The following is a 17,202-nucleotide window of genomic DNA, read 5'->3' as shown; positions in this document are numbered from 1 at the left end:
AAAAAAAAAGGTCCATTCTAGAAAATGTGAAAAATAAAAAAATGTCAAAGAAATAAATGTCACCTATATACTTCACTGTCATACAAGGACAACTATTAGGGGATGGTTTGATTTACTTCTTATACAGATAGTTCTGTTTTATAATATGAAATATAACTGTTATACATGTTTGACATTCTATACATAAGACTGTATATACTCTATATATGAGATTGCTTAAGTTTCAATAATCTTCAAACACGTCTTTAGTAAGGTACCCCTGCTGTAGAGATACCATAATTTATTTACTTTATTTTATTGAAGTATAGCTGACTTACAATGTTGTGTTAGTTCCTGGTATACAGTAAAGTGATTCAGTTATACGTATATATACTCTTTTTCATATTCTTTTCCACTATGGTTTAATCACAGGATATTGAATGTAGTTCCCTGTGCCATACAGTAGGACCTTATTTATCCATCCCATATATAATAGTTTGCATCTGCTAATCCCACACTCAGAATCTACCCTCCCTCACACCCTCTCCTCCTTGGCAACCACAAGTCTCCTCTGGCTGTGAGTCTGTTTCTATTTCTAGATAAGTTCATTTGTGTCAAATTTTAGATTCCACATGTAAGTGATATCACATAGTATTCCTCTTTCTCTGACATGTCATTTAGTATGATAAATTCTAGCTGCATTCATGTTGCTGCAAATAGCATTACTTCATTCTTTTTTAGAGACACCATAATGTATTTAACCATTCCTCTATTTTGGAGCAGTTCAACTGTTCCTGACTCTTCATTATTTCATATATAATATAGATATACATTGTTTATATATCTATATATAGCCTTGTCTATAAATCTTTGCCTCCCAGGTTATTTTTTTCTTAGGACACATCATAGAGTCAGAGCACATAAACTCTTTCAAAACTCTTGAACCTATCCTCAAAGGGCCTTTGTAAAAACGGTACACGGACTTTGACTCTAACCCACAGTAAGGGCGTTCCCTTGAAAAGAAATGTCACTTGGGAAAGCTCAGTTGCTTCTGGTAGTTGGCACATTGGGCCCTTTCTTCACTCTTCATGTTTTAAAGAATTAGGATTCAGAAGTGTGACGTCCAAAACTCTGCCTTACTCTTCAGGTTCAAGGTGTCTGCCAACCTTGAGATTCCGGGATTCCGGGATTTTCACCATCATCAGATTGCTCAATCCTTAGGCCAATAAAAGAAGATGGAAAGTATCCCAGCACTTGCTTTGTTGTAACTGTGGCTTCCATTAAGAAGAAATAGGTGGGAAACTGTGTAGCTGGGGGCCAGGGGCTTGGGTGCGCAGCGCACAGCCCAGAGGCGTACACGCACCGACACCCATACACACACACACACACACACGCACGCACTGACCTTCAGCGCATAACCTATAAATGTACAGCACGCACACACCCTCCCTTCGTTCCTCCCAGCCCGCCCGCGGTCCGCTCTGGTGGCCGGGTGGGTGAAGCCCGGCGGGTAGCTGCAGGAGCCCCGGGACCGGGCGAGAAAGGGCGGGGCTCCAAGAGCCCGGGGGGCGGAGCCCAGGGCGGGCGCTGCCAGGCAGCGCGCGCAGCCCCCAGCCCAGCCTCCAAGTTTGCCCGGCGGTTTAGGGCGACTCTCAGGTTACCTGAGCCGGTCACCACGTCAGCGCCACATCATCTGGGCCCTTTCTATTCGCAAGGAAACAGGAAAAGAAGGGAGCCAAAAGCTCTCCGGAGCGGCGAGCCAATCGCGGGCAGCGGGCGCTGCGGGCGGAGCGCGCGCGCGGGCGGCGGGGCGGGCCGGAGGGGGCGGCGGGCATCCGGCGAGCGGCGGGCCGGTGTGCGGCGCGGGCCTGGCGGCCGGGCGGCGGGGAAGATGCTGCAGTCCCTGGCCGGCAGCTCGTGCGTGCGCCTGGTGGAGCGGCACCGCTCGGCCTGGTGCTTCGGCTTCCTGGTGCTCGGCTACCTGCTCTACTTGGTCTTCGGCGCCGTGGTCTTCTCGTCGGTAGAGCTGCCCTACGAGGACCTGCTGCGCCAGGACCTGCGCAAGCTGAAGCGGCGCTTCCTGGAGGAGCACGACTGCCTCTCGGAGCCGCAGCTCGAGCAGTTCCTGGGCCGGGTGCTGGAGGCCAGCAACTACGGCGTGTCGGTGCTCAGCAACGCCTCCGGGAACTGGAACTGGGACTTCACCTCCGCGCTCTTCTTCGCCAGCACCGTGCTCTCCACCACAGGTAGGAGGCCCGCCCCGCGCCCCCGACCCCGGACCGGCCCTTCGGTCCGCCCGCCCCCTTCCGCCCTCTGCCCTGTGCCCCTCCGGCGCTGCTCGCGGGGGACCGGCTCCGCGGCGCCGGAAGCCGGCGAGGTGGCCTCCCGGAGCTCTCGGATCGTGGTCCCTAGACCTTCGGCCTGGGCGGCAGCAGGGGTCCCCCTCCCTGGGCTGCTTTCTTTGGTTCTCGACACTCTACCTCGAACTGCCCTCTTGGAGTCGTGCCGCCCTGGCGGCCGCGCGGTGAGGCCGGGGCTGATGGAAACTCGGGTGCTCCGAGGGCGCTCACCTTCCTCCCGCCCGCATCTGCGGGGGGAGGCTGCCGAACCTTTAGCGCGCTGAAGGGGTCACTCTCCGGAGGCGGCCTGTCTTTTCATGATACGGTGGTGTTTCGGCTGTTTTCTACGTGGGGGCCCTTTCAGGGTAAGCCGAGTGACATCATTCAGCTCTTCGCTGGTGACCTCTGAGCGCAAAGGCGGATCCGATTTCTTTTCGGAGCGGGAGGAGGGGTGAGGGAAAGGAGCATCCGATAGCCCGTGAGCAGGCAAAATGGGGGCACCCTGATTCAGCAGTTTTTGGTGTTTCCCCCCCCCCAACTTTTCGTGTCCCCTTCAACTTCCAAGCACCACTTGGCTCGCGTGGCTCAGCTGGCAGCACATTCTCGAATGGGGGGTGTCCTGGGGGCGGGAGAAGGCCGTCCCTACGCCTCAGGGCGTCGTGACTGTGCCAGGTTGGGTGGAGAAGGCTGAGTTGTCCCAGCCACGGCTCAGTGGGGCACACACACCTAAGAGGATTTGTTATCCATTGGAATTTGGACCCCGAAAGGTGGTCTCGAGCATCCAGCGCAGTCCCGTCTCTTTCAACATGAGATCAATTCTTTGAGCAATCCGTCTTGGCTTCCACAAGGTCACCGGCTTCCTAGTTGCCAGCGACGTCCTGGAACCTAATCCTTGTGATTTCCCTGCCAGAGACGTGTGGTACCCTACCCCCACCTTTACAGGTGAAAGTACTTCGTGTTTCTCGGACTCTTCCTTCTCCTCACCCTCTCTGGGCCTCTCGCGGTTTATTTCTGTATAATCCCCTTGGGCTAAACCCAGTTGATTGTTCTGGTGATTATTTGGTAATGAGTAATGGTAAGCCATCCAGGTATCCTGTAAAACAGTGAAAACAGTGATTCAAAAGTGTGGGGTGAATTACTAAACTGACTTGAATTTGCCCTGCAATAAACAGAAGTAGAATTCTAGTTTGTATTGTGACACTTTTTAAAAGTAGTCGTAAGGCAGACCTGTTATTTTACTTTTTAACTTTTCCAACACTCTTCTTTAGTTGTTTTTTTCTCCCACCCGCCCTCCTCGACCAGTTCTGCTTTCTTTGTCTTTCCTGGCTCTGTTCCCCAGAACTCAGGGTGCCTTTCCTTGGAATATGTGCTAAATTGGGAATCGTTTTTTTCTCTGCAAAAGCAAGTGGTTTCACGGAGCTGCAGAAGATCTACAACTGGGTCACAGTGTTGGGTAAATACTATGGAGAATGGTGATAACTCTTAGTCCTTTCTAAGTAACAGAGTAAGGACAGTGTTATGAGGAAAGGGACAGGTTTGCTGTTCCTAGGCAGCACACGTCCATCACTGACATAGCCCATGTACATCTCAACATCAAGGGCACATAGTTAAATGTCAAAAATATTAGTTTACATCTTGAACAGACTATTATTCCCCAGATTCCCTTCTGTCCCTTTTTGCAATTACAAAAATCCACAGTTCTTGTTAAAAACAAAAAAAAAGACGAGGAAAGATGTCTTATTATTGGTATTCAGATTGCATTGTAGTTCCTAAGAAAGTGTGTGTTCAGGCAAAACAAGAGTTCATTTAGGAAATCAGTGCAAGGAGCACTTAAGGATAGACAAGATGAAAAAGGATTGCCTCTTGGTTTGTAAAATTAGCAAAGCAATGAATTCTTGTCATTGATAAAATAGAATTTATTGATTCAAATAGAATTCCATTAAAATGTAGAATTGTATTCTGAATCAAAGATACTCTTCTCTTGCTTTTGTTTTGACTCATCCTCTGCTATGTTTGATGTTCCATGTGTTTACTGGTTTTGTAGCAGAGGATCAGGTGATTTTTAGAGTCAATACATTATACTTCCTTACCAGCAAAATGTTTTCCAGAAAAGTACCAGGCAACTCAAATCAATTGGAATTGTGGTTTATGCTTTTCTTCAGGTAGATTTTTTTTTTAATTTTAATTTTTAAAATTTATTTTTTATTTTTGCTGTGCTAGGTCTTTTTTAAGGCTCTTGGGCTTAGTTTAGTTGCCTCATGCCATGTGGGATCTTAGTTCCCTAATCAGGGATTGAACCCACATCCCCTGCATTGGAAGGCAGATTCTTGACAACTTGTCCATCCCCTAGACATGCTGTAATGTTTTTTTTTTTTAACTCTTCCACCATAGTGGATGGCAACTCACAGAGATTATCATTACCAGTCAGTCAGTGTGGTCAGCTCTTGGCCTGACCAGAATGATAACAATTCCTGTTTCAAAAATGTGGTTCTTGGTAGTCATCATCATCATACCGAACATGAACATTTTATGGCAGAACCTTGTCATCCCAGAAAGCACAAGCTTCCATTTCTGGAAATAAGTGGGTAAAGTCTTCATGGTCTGTTTGGAAGAAGCCTTGAGTTGATAATTCAGTCATGTTCTTTTCATTCTCTCCTTTGCCAAAGACTCTGAATAATTTCCAGAAAATCATTTAACATCTCTTTACTTCTTGATTTAAAAAAAAAAAAAAAGATATAGCAACGTCCACATAGAAATCATGAGGATGGAAGAAAGTACAGTTTCACTTTTTCAAAGGGAAGGAGATGTGGACTTAAATATTTACAGTCTAAAAGTTCAGAGTTATGTTTTACTTGGTGGGAATTTTTAGGGCCTCAACCCCAGGAGACAACATCTCAAGTGACTGTGAGAGAGCTGCTCTGAAGAGGCAAGAGGGGGAGCCAGGTTATGTAGAAGTTTTGCAACCAAGGGCAGATAGCCTTGAACATCAAAAGATTAACGCTGTGAATTAAAGGAAATTAAAGGAATTAAAGGAAAACCAGATATCTCAGGTTAAAGAATTTAGTGCTTTTCTAGGTATGGGAAGATCCAAGAGTCTGGGCTCACGGAAGTCATTACTTTGACATGTACCTCATCTATCTTGGGCCAGTATCCTGTTCTCCTATCCTGAGAGGAGATAGATATTTCCTCACCATCTCACGATCCATGGTGGCTGCAGTGGCTGATGATGTCCTTGTTTACTGTTATGGCAGGAAAAAGTCCATTTCTCACAGGTTATTTTAGATTCCAATAATTCCCACTTAGAACTTCCCAGGTGGTACAGTGTTAAAGAATCTGCCTGCCAGTGCAGGAAATGCAACAGACAGAGGTTCCATCCTTGGGTCAGGAAGATCCCCAGGAATAGGAAATGGCAACCCACTCCAGTATTCTTGCCTGGGAAATTCCATGGACAGAGGAGCCTGCCGGGCTACAGTCCATGGGGTCACAAAGTGTTGAACACGACTGTGTGTGTGCATGCATGTGTCGAGGTGCACGCACCTTGAGGTGATGCTTGGAGAGTGAGAAGTCACTTTTATTAAAGTTATCTTTAGTAGCCAGATAAAATGATGATTGATCTCATTCATTCTTAAGAAGAGTTTGTCATGTCAGTTTACTTTGATTTGCTTTTTTTAATAAAAATTTTATTTGTTTATCTGTTTGTTTATTTGGGTGTAGCAGGTCTTAGCAGCACGTGGGGTCTTCTTTTCATCATGTGCGATCTTTTCCTGCTACCCATGGACTCTAGTTGTGGCGCGTGGGCTCAGTAGTGCGGTATTCAGGTTTAGTTGTTCCTTATGTGGAATCGTGGTTCTTTGACCAGAGATCGAACCCTAGTCCCCTGCATTGCAAGGCAGCTTCTTACCCACTGGACCACTAGGAAAGTCCCACATTTGTTTCTTTATTCATTCCCCTAAACAGGGGTCTATCATGATGCTGGATGATGGAAATGCAGTTTTTTACATACTTAACTAGAGCTCTCATGACCTTTGCTGCTTTGTGAGCATGGGGGTCACACGATTGCTGAGTCCCCCTTTCTGCCATTGGTAGCATGCTGCCTTATCAGTGTTTATGAAGAGATGTTTTGAAACTTGTGTTTCAAGAACTCAGAAAAGGAACTTAATTTACCTTGGTTTACAGTGGCCTTTGTTTTAGCCAGGTTGGTAGCATTGGTAGTTTTCAAAAAGAGAAAGAGGGAAAAGGTAATAGGAGATACCTGACAGATCCTTAGTTTTCAAATTATTTTCAGAAGGAGAAATGTGTTATCACTAACAGCAAATACTTAATTGAGCTTTTAGAATAGAATAGGGATGGGTAAACTGTGACTTCTGGGCCAAGTCTGACTCACCACCTGCTTTTGTGTCTCCTGAGCTAAGAATGGTTTTTACATTTTCAAATAGCTTTCTAAAAAGTCAAAAGGAAAAAAGTACTTCCTGATCTGTTAAAGTTCTATGAAAACCACATCTAAGCATCCATAAACAAATTTTATGATGCCCAGCCACACACCCGTTTTCTTCTGTATTACGGTCGTTTTCCACCTACAGTGGCAGAGTTGAGTAGTTGTGACAGAATCCAGAGGGCCGCAGGACCTGAAATATTTACTGTCCGACCTTTTCTAGAAAGTTTGCTAACACCTGCTTAAAATAATGCTTGGAAGAAACGGTTCAGTCAGAGGAGTTCTAAGTGCCTGACTTCTTTTTAGAAAACTTTCTAGAAGACAGTTTAGCTCTTCAGGTTTCTTTGTGGTTTTTTAAGTGGTTTGCAACGTTTAAATTATGTACTGCCACCCACCGCCGTTTCTAGAACAAATGATTGTTTATTATAGGTTGTCACTAGTTTTGGTCAAATTTGTGACACTTTTTTTTTTTAATGGTGACAAAGTTACACTTCACGTTGGGATTACCTTATTTAAAATGTGTGGTGAATCCATATATTATGTCTAGAGAAGAAATGACAATAAGGAAGGGAATTCCACCAGAAACGAGCAAGTAAACTTATCAGTCAGAAGAGAGATCTGACATCCCACATGCAGAAGTTTCCACTCTTTCTTCACAGAAAAGGCTTTGGCCTTGCTTCTGAGCCTTTATACTAATTCTAACAAATTCAGTGATCAGGTTTTCAAGCCTGTAACAGCTAAAGACAGGAAGGGCACAACTCTAGGTAAACCTAAGTGAAAGGTAATGAAAAGGCATATACCTTATAAACCAGGGAAATAAAAGGATCCTGTATGCCAGGCAGTGTTTCCACATATTAACCTTCTGCCTATTGCCAGGAAGTGATGAGGTGTAGGTGTCATTATCCTCACTTTACAGAGGCTGAGGCAGAAGTTTTGCTTGAGTGACTTCTCTAACTAGGTCACAGAGCTAGAAGTGATTGGCCTTGATTTGAATCCAGTTAGTCACTCAGTCATGTCTGACTGTTTGGACCCCATGGATTGTAGCTCACCAAGCTCCTCTGTCCATGGAATTCTCTAGGCAAGGAATACTCTCACATTGCAGGCAGATTCTTTATCATCTGAGCCACCAGGGAAGCCCGTCGAATCCAGATGTGTCTGAATTAAGAACTTGAGTTGTACCTAGTATCTGGGCATAGGAGGTTGTTTGCAGATGAATCCGGTTTCCCCAGATTTGGAAATCGAAGTCATCACCCCCATACTTCAACATGTATGTTTAGAGGTAGGGCCTTTAAAGAGGTAATGAAGTTAAAATGAGGAGCCAGTGAGAAGATGGCTGTCTATAAGCTGAGGGAAGAGGCCTCAGAAGTAACCAACTTTGTAGACCCTTTGATCTTGGACTTCCAGCCCTCAGAACTGGGAGCAAATACATTTCTTGGTTTAAATCACCCAGTCTATGGTACTTTGTTGTGGTGGCCCCAGCAAACTAATATAGAATTACTCAGGTAATTATTTTTTAGTTGCATAAACAGAAATAACACCCCTCCCACAAGGAAATCAACCTTGAATATTCACTGGGAAGACTAAAGCTGAAACTCCAATACTTTGGCCACCTGTTGTGAAGAGCTGACTCACTGGAAAAGACCCTGATGCTGGGAAAGGTCAAGGGCAGGAGAAGAAGGGGACGACAGAAGATGAGATGGTTGGATTGCATCACCAACTCAAAGAACATGAGTTTGAGCAAACTCTGGGAGATAGTGAAGGACAGGGAAGCCTGAAGTGCTACAGTCTATGGGATTGCAATGTGTTGGACATGACTTGGCAACTGAACAATACAAATATACGAGTACAAAGATAAATAATTTTTTAACTTATTTTTTTATTGGAGGATAATTGCTCTACAGAACTTTGTTGTTTTCTGTCAAACCTCAACATGAATCAGCCATAGGTATACATATACCCACTCCCTTTTGAACGTCCCTCCCAATCCTACTCCTCTATGTTGATACAGAGCCCCTGTTTGAATTTCTTAGCCATACAACAAATTCCCGTTGGCTATCTATTTTACATATGGTAATGTAAGTTTCCATGTTACTCTTTCCATACATCTCACCCCCTCCTCTCCTCTCCCCATGTCCACAAGTACATTCTCTATCTCTGATTCTCCATTGCTGCCCGGTGAGTAAATTCTTCAGTACCATTTTTCTAGATTCTGTATATATGCGTTATAATACGATATTTATCTTTCTCTTTCTGACTCACTTCACTCTGTATAATAGGTTTTATGTTCATCCACCTCACTAGAACTGACTCAAATGCATTTCTTATATGTACCACAACTTCTTTACCCATTCATATGTTGATGGACATCTAGGTTGCTTCCATGTTCTAGCTGTTGGAAGTAGAGCTGCAATGAACAATGGGATACATGTGTCTTTTTCAATTTTGGTTTCCTCAGGGTATAGGCCTAGGAGTGGGATTGCTGGGTCATAGGGTGGTTTTATTCCTAGTTTTGTAAGGAATCTCCATACCCTCTTCCATAGTGGCTGTATCAATTTACATTCCCTCCAACAGTGCAAGAGTGTTCCCTTTTCTCCACACTGTCTCCAGCATTTATCATTTGTAGACTTTTTGATAATGGCCATTTGACTGGTGTGAGGTGATATCTCGTTGTAGTTTTGATTTGCATTTCTCTAATAATGAGCAGTGTTGAGCATCTTTTCATGTGTTTGTCAGCCATCTGTATGTCTTTTTGGAGAAATGTCTGTGTAGGTCTTTTTCCCACTTTGTGATTGGGTTGTTTGTTTTTCTAGCATTGAGTTGTATGAGCTGCTTGTATATTTTGGAAATTAATCCTTTGTCAGTTGTTTTATTTGCTTTTATTCTCTCCCATTCTAAGGGCTGTCTTTTCACCTTGCTTAGAGTTTCCTTTGTTGTGCAAAAGCTTTTAAGTTTAATCAGGTCCCACTTGTTTACTTCTGTTCTTATTTACATTACTCTATGAGAAACACTGGGCTGGAAGACTCACAGGATGGAATCAAGATTGGCGGGAGAAATATCAATAACCTCAGATATTCAGATGATACCACCCTTATGGCAGAAAGTGAAGAGGAACTAAAAAGCCTCTTGATGAAAGTGAAAGAGGAGAGTGAAAAAGTTGGCTTAAAGCTCAACATTCAGAAAACTAAGATCATGGCATTGGGTCCCATCACTTCATGGCAAATAGATGGGGAAACAGTGGAAACAGTGTCAGACTTTATTTTTTTGGGCCCCAAAATCACTGCAGATGGTGATTGCAGCCATGAAATTAAAAGACGCTTACTCCTTGGAAGGAAAGTTATGACCAACCTAGATAGCCTATTAAAAAGCAGAGACATTACTTTGTCAGCAAAGGTCCATCTAGTCAAGGCTGTGGTTTTTCCAGTGGTCATGTATGGATGTGAGAGTTGGACTCTGAAGAAAGCTGAGCACTGAAAAATTGATGCTTTTGAACTGTGGTGTTGGAGAAGACTCTTGAGAGTCCCTTGGACTGCAAGGAGATCCAACCAGTCCATCCTAAAGGAGATGAGTCCTGGGTGTTCATTGGAAGGACTGATGCTGAAGCTGAAACTCCAATACTTTGGCTACCTCATGTGAAGAATTGACTCATTGGAAAGGACCCTGATGCTGGGAGGGATTGGGGTCAGGAGGAGAAGGGGACAATGAGGATGAGATGTCTGGATGGCATCACTGACTCAATGGACATGAGTTTGAGTAAACTCCGGGAGTTGGTGATGGACAGGGAGGTCTGGCGTGCTGCGATTCATGGGGTCGCAAAGAGTCAGACACGACTGAGTGACTGAACTGAACTGAGGAGGTGGATCATAGAGGATCTTTCTTTGATTTGTGTCAGCAAGTGTTTCTGCCTGTGTATTCCTCCAAGAGTTTTATAGTTTCTGGTCTTACATTTAGGTCTTTAATCCACTTTGAGTTTATCTTTGTGTATGGTATTAGAAAGTGTTCTAGTTTCATTCTTTTACATGTAACTGTTCAGTTTTTCCAGCACCATTTATTGAAGAGGCTGTCTTTGCCCAAGAGGCTACTCTTGCCTCCTTTGTCAAATATAAGGTACCCATAGGTACATGGGTTTATTTCTGGGCTTTCTATCTTGTTCCATTGGTCTATGTTTCTATTTTTGTGCCAGGACCATACCATCTTGATGCCTGTAGCTTTGTAGTATAATCTGAAGTCAGGAAGGTTGATTCCTCCAGCTCCATTCTTTCTCAAGACTGCTTTGGCTATTCAGGGTCTTCTGTGTTTCCATATGAATTGTGAAATTTTTTGTTCTAGTTCTGTGAAAAATGTCATTGGTAATTTGATAGGGATCACACTGAATCTGTAGATCGTGTTTGGTAGTGTAGTCATTTTCACAGTATTGATTCTTCCTACCCAGGAACATGGACTATGTCTCCATCTGTTTATGTCATCTTTGATTTCTTTCATTAATGTCTTATAATTTTCTGTGTACAGTTCTTTTGTCTCCTTAGGTAAGTTTATTCCTAGATATTTAATTCTTTTTGTTGCAATGGTGAATGGGATTGATTCCTTAATTTTCTTAAAATATTTCTGATATTTCATTGTTAGTATATAGAAATGCAAGTGATTTCTGTGTATTGATTTTGCATCCTGCAACTTTTTAAAATTCACTGATTAGCTCTAGTAGTTTTCTGATACTATCTTTAGGGTTTTCTATGTACAGTATCTTGTCATCTGCAAATGGTGAGAGCTTTACTTCTTTTTCTCCAATCTGGATTCCTTTTATTTCTTTTTCTTCTCTGATTGCTATAGTTAGGACTTCCAGAACTATGTTGAATAATAGTGGTGAAAGTGGACACCCTTGTCTTGTTCCTGATCTTAAGGGGAATGCTTTCAGTTTTTCACCATTGAGAATAATGTTTGCTGTAGACTTATCATCTATGGGCTTTACTATGTTGAGGTAGGTTCCTTCTGTGCCCGTTTTTTGAAGAGTTTTAATCATAAATGGGTGCTGAATTTTGTCAAAGGCTTTTTCTGCTTCTATTGGGATGATCATATGGTTTTTATCTTTCAATTTGTTAATATGGTGTATCACATTGATTGATTTGAATAGGTTGAAGAATCCTTGCATCCCTGGAATAAACCCAACTTGATCATGGTGTATGAGCTTTTTGATGTGTTGCTGAATTCTGTTTGCTAAAATTTTGTTGAGGATTTTTACATCTATGTTCAACAGTGATATTGGCCTGTAGTTTTGTTTGCTTGTGTTGTTTTTGTCTGGTTTTGGTATCAGGGTGATGGTGGCCTCGTAGAATGAGTTTGGAAATGCTCCTTCCTCTGTAATTTTTTGAAAGAGTTTTAGAAGGCTGGCATTAATTCTTTTCTGAATGTTTGATAGAATTCTCCTGGGAAGCCATCTGATCCTGGGCTTTTGTTTTTTGGGAGATTTTTTTTTTTTTAATCACAGCTTCAATTTCAGTGCTTGTAATTGGGTTGTTCATAATTTCTATTTCTTCCTGGTTCAGTCTTGGAAGATTGAACTTTTCTAAGAATCTGTCCATTTCTTCCAGGTTATCCATTTTATTGCCATATAGTTGTTCATAATAGTCTCTTATAATCCTTTGTATTTCTGCATTGTCTGTTGTAGCCTCTCCCTTTTCATTTCTAATTTTGTTGATTTAGTTCTTCTCTCTTTTGTTCTTGATGAGTCTGGCTAAAAGCTTGTCAATTTTCTTTATCTTCTCAAAGAACCAGCTTTTAGTTTTATTAATCTTTACTGTTGTTTATTTCATTTCTTTTTCATTTCTTTCTGCTCAGATCTTTGTGAGTTCTTTCCTTCTACTAATTTTGGAGTTTTATTGTTCTTCTTTTTCCAGTTGTTTTAGGTGTAAAGTTAGGTTGTCTATTTGATGTTTGTCTTGTTTCTTGAGGTGGGATTGTATTGCTATAAACTTCCCTCTTAGAACTGCTTTTGCTGCATCCCATAGGTTTTGAGTTATCATGTTTTCTTTGTCATTTGTTTCTAGAAATTTTTTTATTTCCCTTTTGATTTCTTCAGTAACCTGTTGGTTATTTAGAAACATGTTGTTTAATCTCCATGTGTTTGTGTTTCTTACAGATTTTTCTTGTAATTGGTATCTAGTCTCAAAGCGTTGTGGTCGGAGAAGATGCTTGATATGATTTCAACTTTCTTAAATTTACTGAGGTTTAATTTGTGACCTAGGATGTGGTCTTTGAGAATGTTCCATGTGTACTTGAGAAGAAGGTGTCATCTTCTGCATTTGGATGGAATGTCCTAAAGATATCAATGAGATCCATCTCGTCTAATGTATCTTTTAAGACTTGTGTTTCCTTATTCATTTTCTGTTTTGATGATCTGTCCGTTAGTGTGAGTGGGGTGTTAATGTCACTACTATTTTTGTGGTACTGTCAATTTCTCCTTTTATGTCTGTTAGTGTTTGCCTTATGTATTGAGGCTCTCCTATGTTGGATGCATAGATATTTACAATTGTCAGGTCTTCCTCTTGGATTGATCCCTTGATCATTATGTAGTGTCCTTTCTTATCTCTTGTAATCTTCTTTATTTTAAGGTCTATTTTGTCTGATATGAGGATTGCTACTTCAGCTTTCTTTTGCTTCCCATTTGCATGGAATATATTTTTCCATCCTCTCACTTTCAGTCTATATGTGTCTTTAGGTCTGAGGTGGATTTCTTCTAGACAGCATATTTATGGGTCTTTTTTTTTTGGTATCCATTCAACCAGTCTGTATATTTTGGTTGGAGCATTTAATCCATTTACATTTAAAGTAATTATTGATATATATGTTCCTGTTGCCATTTTCTTAATTGTTTGGGGTTGATTTTGTAGATCTTTTTCCTTCTCTTGTGTTTCTTGGCTGTATAAGTCCCTTTAACATTTGTTGTAAAGCTGGTTTGGTGGTCTGAATTCTCTTAATGTTTGTTTGTCTGGCAAGTTTTTGATTTCTCCATCAATTTTGAATGAGATCCTTGATGGGTATGGTAATCTTAGTTGTAGATTATTCCCCTTCAGTACTTTAAATATATCCTGCCATTCCCTTCTGGCCTGCAGAGTTTCTGCTAAAAGATCAACTGTTATGTGTATGGAGTCTCCCTTATATGTTACTTGATGCTTTTCCCTTCTGCTTTTAGTGTTGTTTCTTTGTGTTTAGTCTTTGTTAGTTTGATTAGTATGTGCCTTGGTGTGTTTCTCCTTGGATTTATCCTTTATGGGAGCCTTTCACCTCTTGGACTTGATTGACTATTTTTTTCCATGTTGGGGAAATTTTCAACTATAATCTCTTAAAAATTTTCTCATACTCTTTTTTCCTCTTCTTCTGGGACCCCTGTAATTTGAATGTTGGTGCGTTTGATATTGTCCCAGAGGTCTCTGTGACTATCCTCGTTCTTTTCATTCTTTTTACTTTATTATGGTCTTCAGAAGTTATTTCCACCATTTTATCTTCCAGCTCACTGATTCGTTTTTCTGCTTCAGATACTCTGCTATTGATTCCTTCCAGAGTATTTTTAATTTCAGTAACTGTGTTTTTTGTCTCTGTATGTTTATTCTTTACTTTTTCTAGATTTTGTTAATTGATCCTTGTATTTTCTCCATTTTGTTTTCAACATTTTTGATCATCTTTACTACCATGATTCTGAATTCTTTTTCAGGTAGTTTGCCTATTTCCTCTTCGTTTATTTGGACTTCTGTGTTTCTAGTTTGTTTCTTCATTTGTGTAATATTTCTCTGCCTTTTCATTATATATATATATATAATGAAATATATATATATATATATATATATATATGTTGTTGTTGTTTTAAGTTATTTTGTTTGAAGTCTCCTTTTCCCAGGCTTCTAGGTTGAATTCTTACTTTGTTTTGGTTTCTGCTCTCCTAAGGTTGGTCCAGTGGTTTGTGTAAGCTTTGTATAGGGTGAGATTTATGCTGAGTTTTTGTTTGTTTGTTTTTCCTCTGATGGGCAAGGCTGAGTGAGGGGGTAATCCCTGTCTGCTGATGATTGGGTTTGTATTTTTGTTTTGTTTGTTGTTTAGATGAGGGGTCCTGCACAGGGTGCTACTCGTGGTTGGGTCATGCTGGGTCTTGTATTCACGTGGTCTCCTTTGTGTGAGTTCTCACTATTTGATACTCCCTAGGGTTAGTTAGTCTAGGGTCTTGGAGTCAGTGCTCCCACTCCAAAGGCTCAGGGCTTGATATGTGGTCAGGATCGAAGATTCCACAAGTGGTTTGTTATGGCATTAAGTGAGATTAAAACAAATACTCCCAAATGAGAAACTAAAGAAACCCAAACAAATGGCAGTTACAAAATCAGGCAAATAGTAATTAAAATAATGGAATATATGCATATACATATACACCCATAAGCCAAGTCAAAACAGTCCAACAAAAATAAAGTGCAGTAGATTGATGCATCAAACAGAGAAATCAAAAATTATATCCACCAGTTAAGAACAAAACTAACTAAAGCACAAATCCAAAAACAAAAATAAAGCAACATGCCAAGTGAGGAATAAAGCAATGAAAACAAAACTAACAAATATGTTGAGAGGAAAGGAAAGAAAGAAAAGAGAGAAAGAATAAATATGCAAAGTTAAATAGAAGTAGATGAAGAAGATTTATATACATTAAAGATTAACTGCAAGGGGAAAAGTACAGTGGGAAAGGTAAATAAAGAAGTAGATGTAGAAAAAATATAATAGGTTTAAAAAATTAAAATTATAAAAAAGAGAAAAGAAAAAAATGGAAAACTCCACAGAACTGCAAAAGCCCAACATAGAGGCACATGTTTATAACAACAGTAAAAATTGTGTCTGAATATACACATATACATGTACACCCATAAGCAAAATCAAAACCGTCCAACAAAAATAAAGTACAATAGACTGACCCGGCAAACAAAGGAAACCAAAAATTATATCTACCAGTTAAGAACAAAACTAACTAAAGCACAAAGTGGAAAATGAAACTAAAGCAAGGTGCCACGTGGGGAATAAAATGATGAAAATAAAACTAACAAATATGTTAAGAGGAAAGGAAAGAAAGAAGAGATGTGCAAAGTTAAACAGAGGTAGATAAAGAAGATTTATATACACTAAAGGTTAACTGCAAGCGGAAAAGAATAGTAGGAAAAGCAAACAAAGGAATAAATATAGAAAAAAATAAGAGGTTTAAAACTTAAAAAAAGAGAAAGAAAGAAAAAAGGAAAATTCCACAGAGCTGCAAAAGCCCAACACAGAGGCAGAGGTTTATAACTACAATAAAAAATGTGACTGCGGGGGGAAAAAAAGCTCAAAAGCTTAATTAGATTTCATAGTGCCAAGAATATCGACAACTACAACAGAGGGAGAAAGAAAAAGGAAAGAAAAAAAAAAAACCAACCCAGGAGAATCTACAGAACAAGTACAAACATAAGAATAATAAATGTTTCTCTTGAGTCACTGTTGTCAAGAGTCCTTTCCCTCGCTGGGAGTCACCATCCACCTCACCTCCCAGGATGCCCTCCAACACTGCTGGTCTCTGGACCTGCTGTGGGGGCAGCTCAGATTCTAACCTGGTCCTGCTCCTGGGTGTTCTTGCCTCCAATGCCCACAACTATCAGAGCTAGTGTGTTTTCTTTTGTGGGAGCTCTCAATGTCCTTTTATCTATTCCACATATAAATGTTTAGTTGTTTAGTTGATTGTGTGGATTTAATCTGCAGCTTGTACAGCTGCTGGGAAGGTTTTGGGTCTTCTTCCTTAGCCACACTGCCCCTAAGTTTCAATTGTGGTTTTATTTCCGCCTCTGCATGTGGATTGTCCACTGGGGTTTAGCTCCTGAGGCTGCCCTGGAAGACGTTGGTTTGGCCAGTTGTGGAGGTGGTGCAGCTGCTTGGGTCACGGGTTCTGGCAGCACCAGGTACTCAGAGGTGTTGGCAGCTAGGGCAGCAGGAAATATAGTGCTCTAGAAGGTATGGCAACCAGTGTTGGCTAATGCACTCCAGTATTCTTGCCTGGAGAACCCCCTTGAGTGACAGAGAAGCCTGGCAGGCCACAGTCTACAGGGCTGCAGAGAGTTGGACACGACCTAAGTGACCCTGTGAGCATAGACGCAAGGTGTTTTTTTGTTGCCTGTGGCAGCTCTGCATGAAGGTGGTGCAGCTGCCTGGCTTTCGGGGACACGGACTGCCTCTGCTGCTGGAGTTATGGCCCTTTTTTCGTGCCTCTTGTAGCTGGCGATCAGAAGGCCTCTTTGGCCAGTCTTTCTTTGCAGCTCCCGCCCCGTTCAGGCACTTAGAGGGCTCCCTTGCCTGGGGTCCTTCGCTGTTGTTCCGCGCATCAGGCCCATAGAGGGGGCCCCCCGGCTGGGGCCCTACTCTGTAGTTCAGTGCATCAGGCACTTAAAGAGGCACCCTGGGTGGGGT

General features: G+C 41.7%; 1 protein-coding gene across 1 annotated transcript in view; it reads left to right on the top strand.

Moving 5' to 3' along the window:
• Positions 1–1,558: 1,558 nt before the first annotated feature.
• KCNK1 (potassium two pore domain channel subfamily K member 1) overlaps positions 1,559–17,202 on the top strand; it is a 68,158-nt gene continuing 52,514 nt past the window's right edge. The window contains exon 1 of the mRNA XM_043925882.1: positions 1,559–2,225. Coding sequence (XP_043781817.1) covers positions 1,871–2,225 — 355 coding nt within the window. The 5' untranslated portion in view covers positions 1,559–1,870. The remainder of the gene's footprint in view (positions 2,226–17,202) is intronic.

The sequence above is a fragment of the Cervus elaphus genome, chromosome 15 (genome assembly GCF_910594005.1).
Source record: "Cervus elaphus chromosome 15, mCerEla1.1, whole genome shotgun sequence".
NCBI classification, from domain to species: domain Eukaryota; kingdom Metazoa; phylum Chordata; class Mammalia; order Artiodactyla; family Cervidae; genus Cervus; species Cervus elaphus.
Note: the sequence above shows the minus strand (reverse complement) of the source record. Positions and strands in the feature narration are given on the sequence as shown.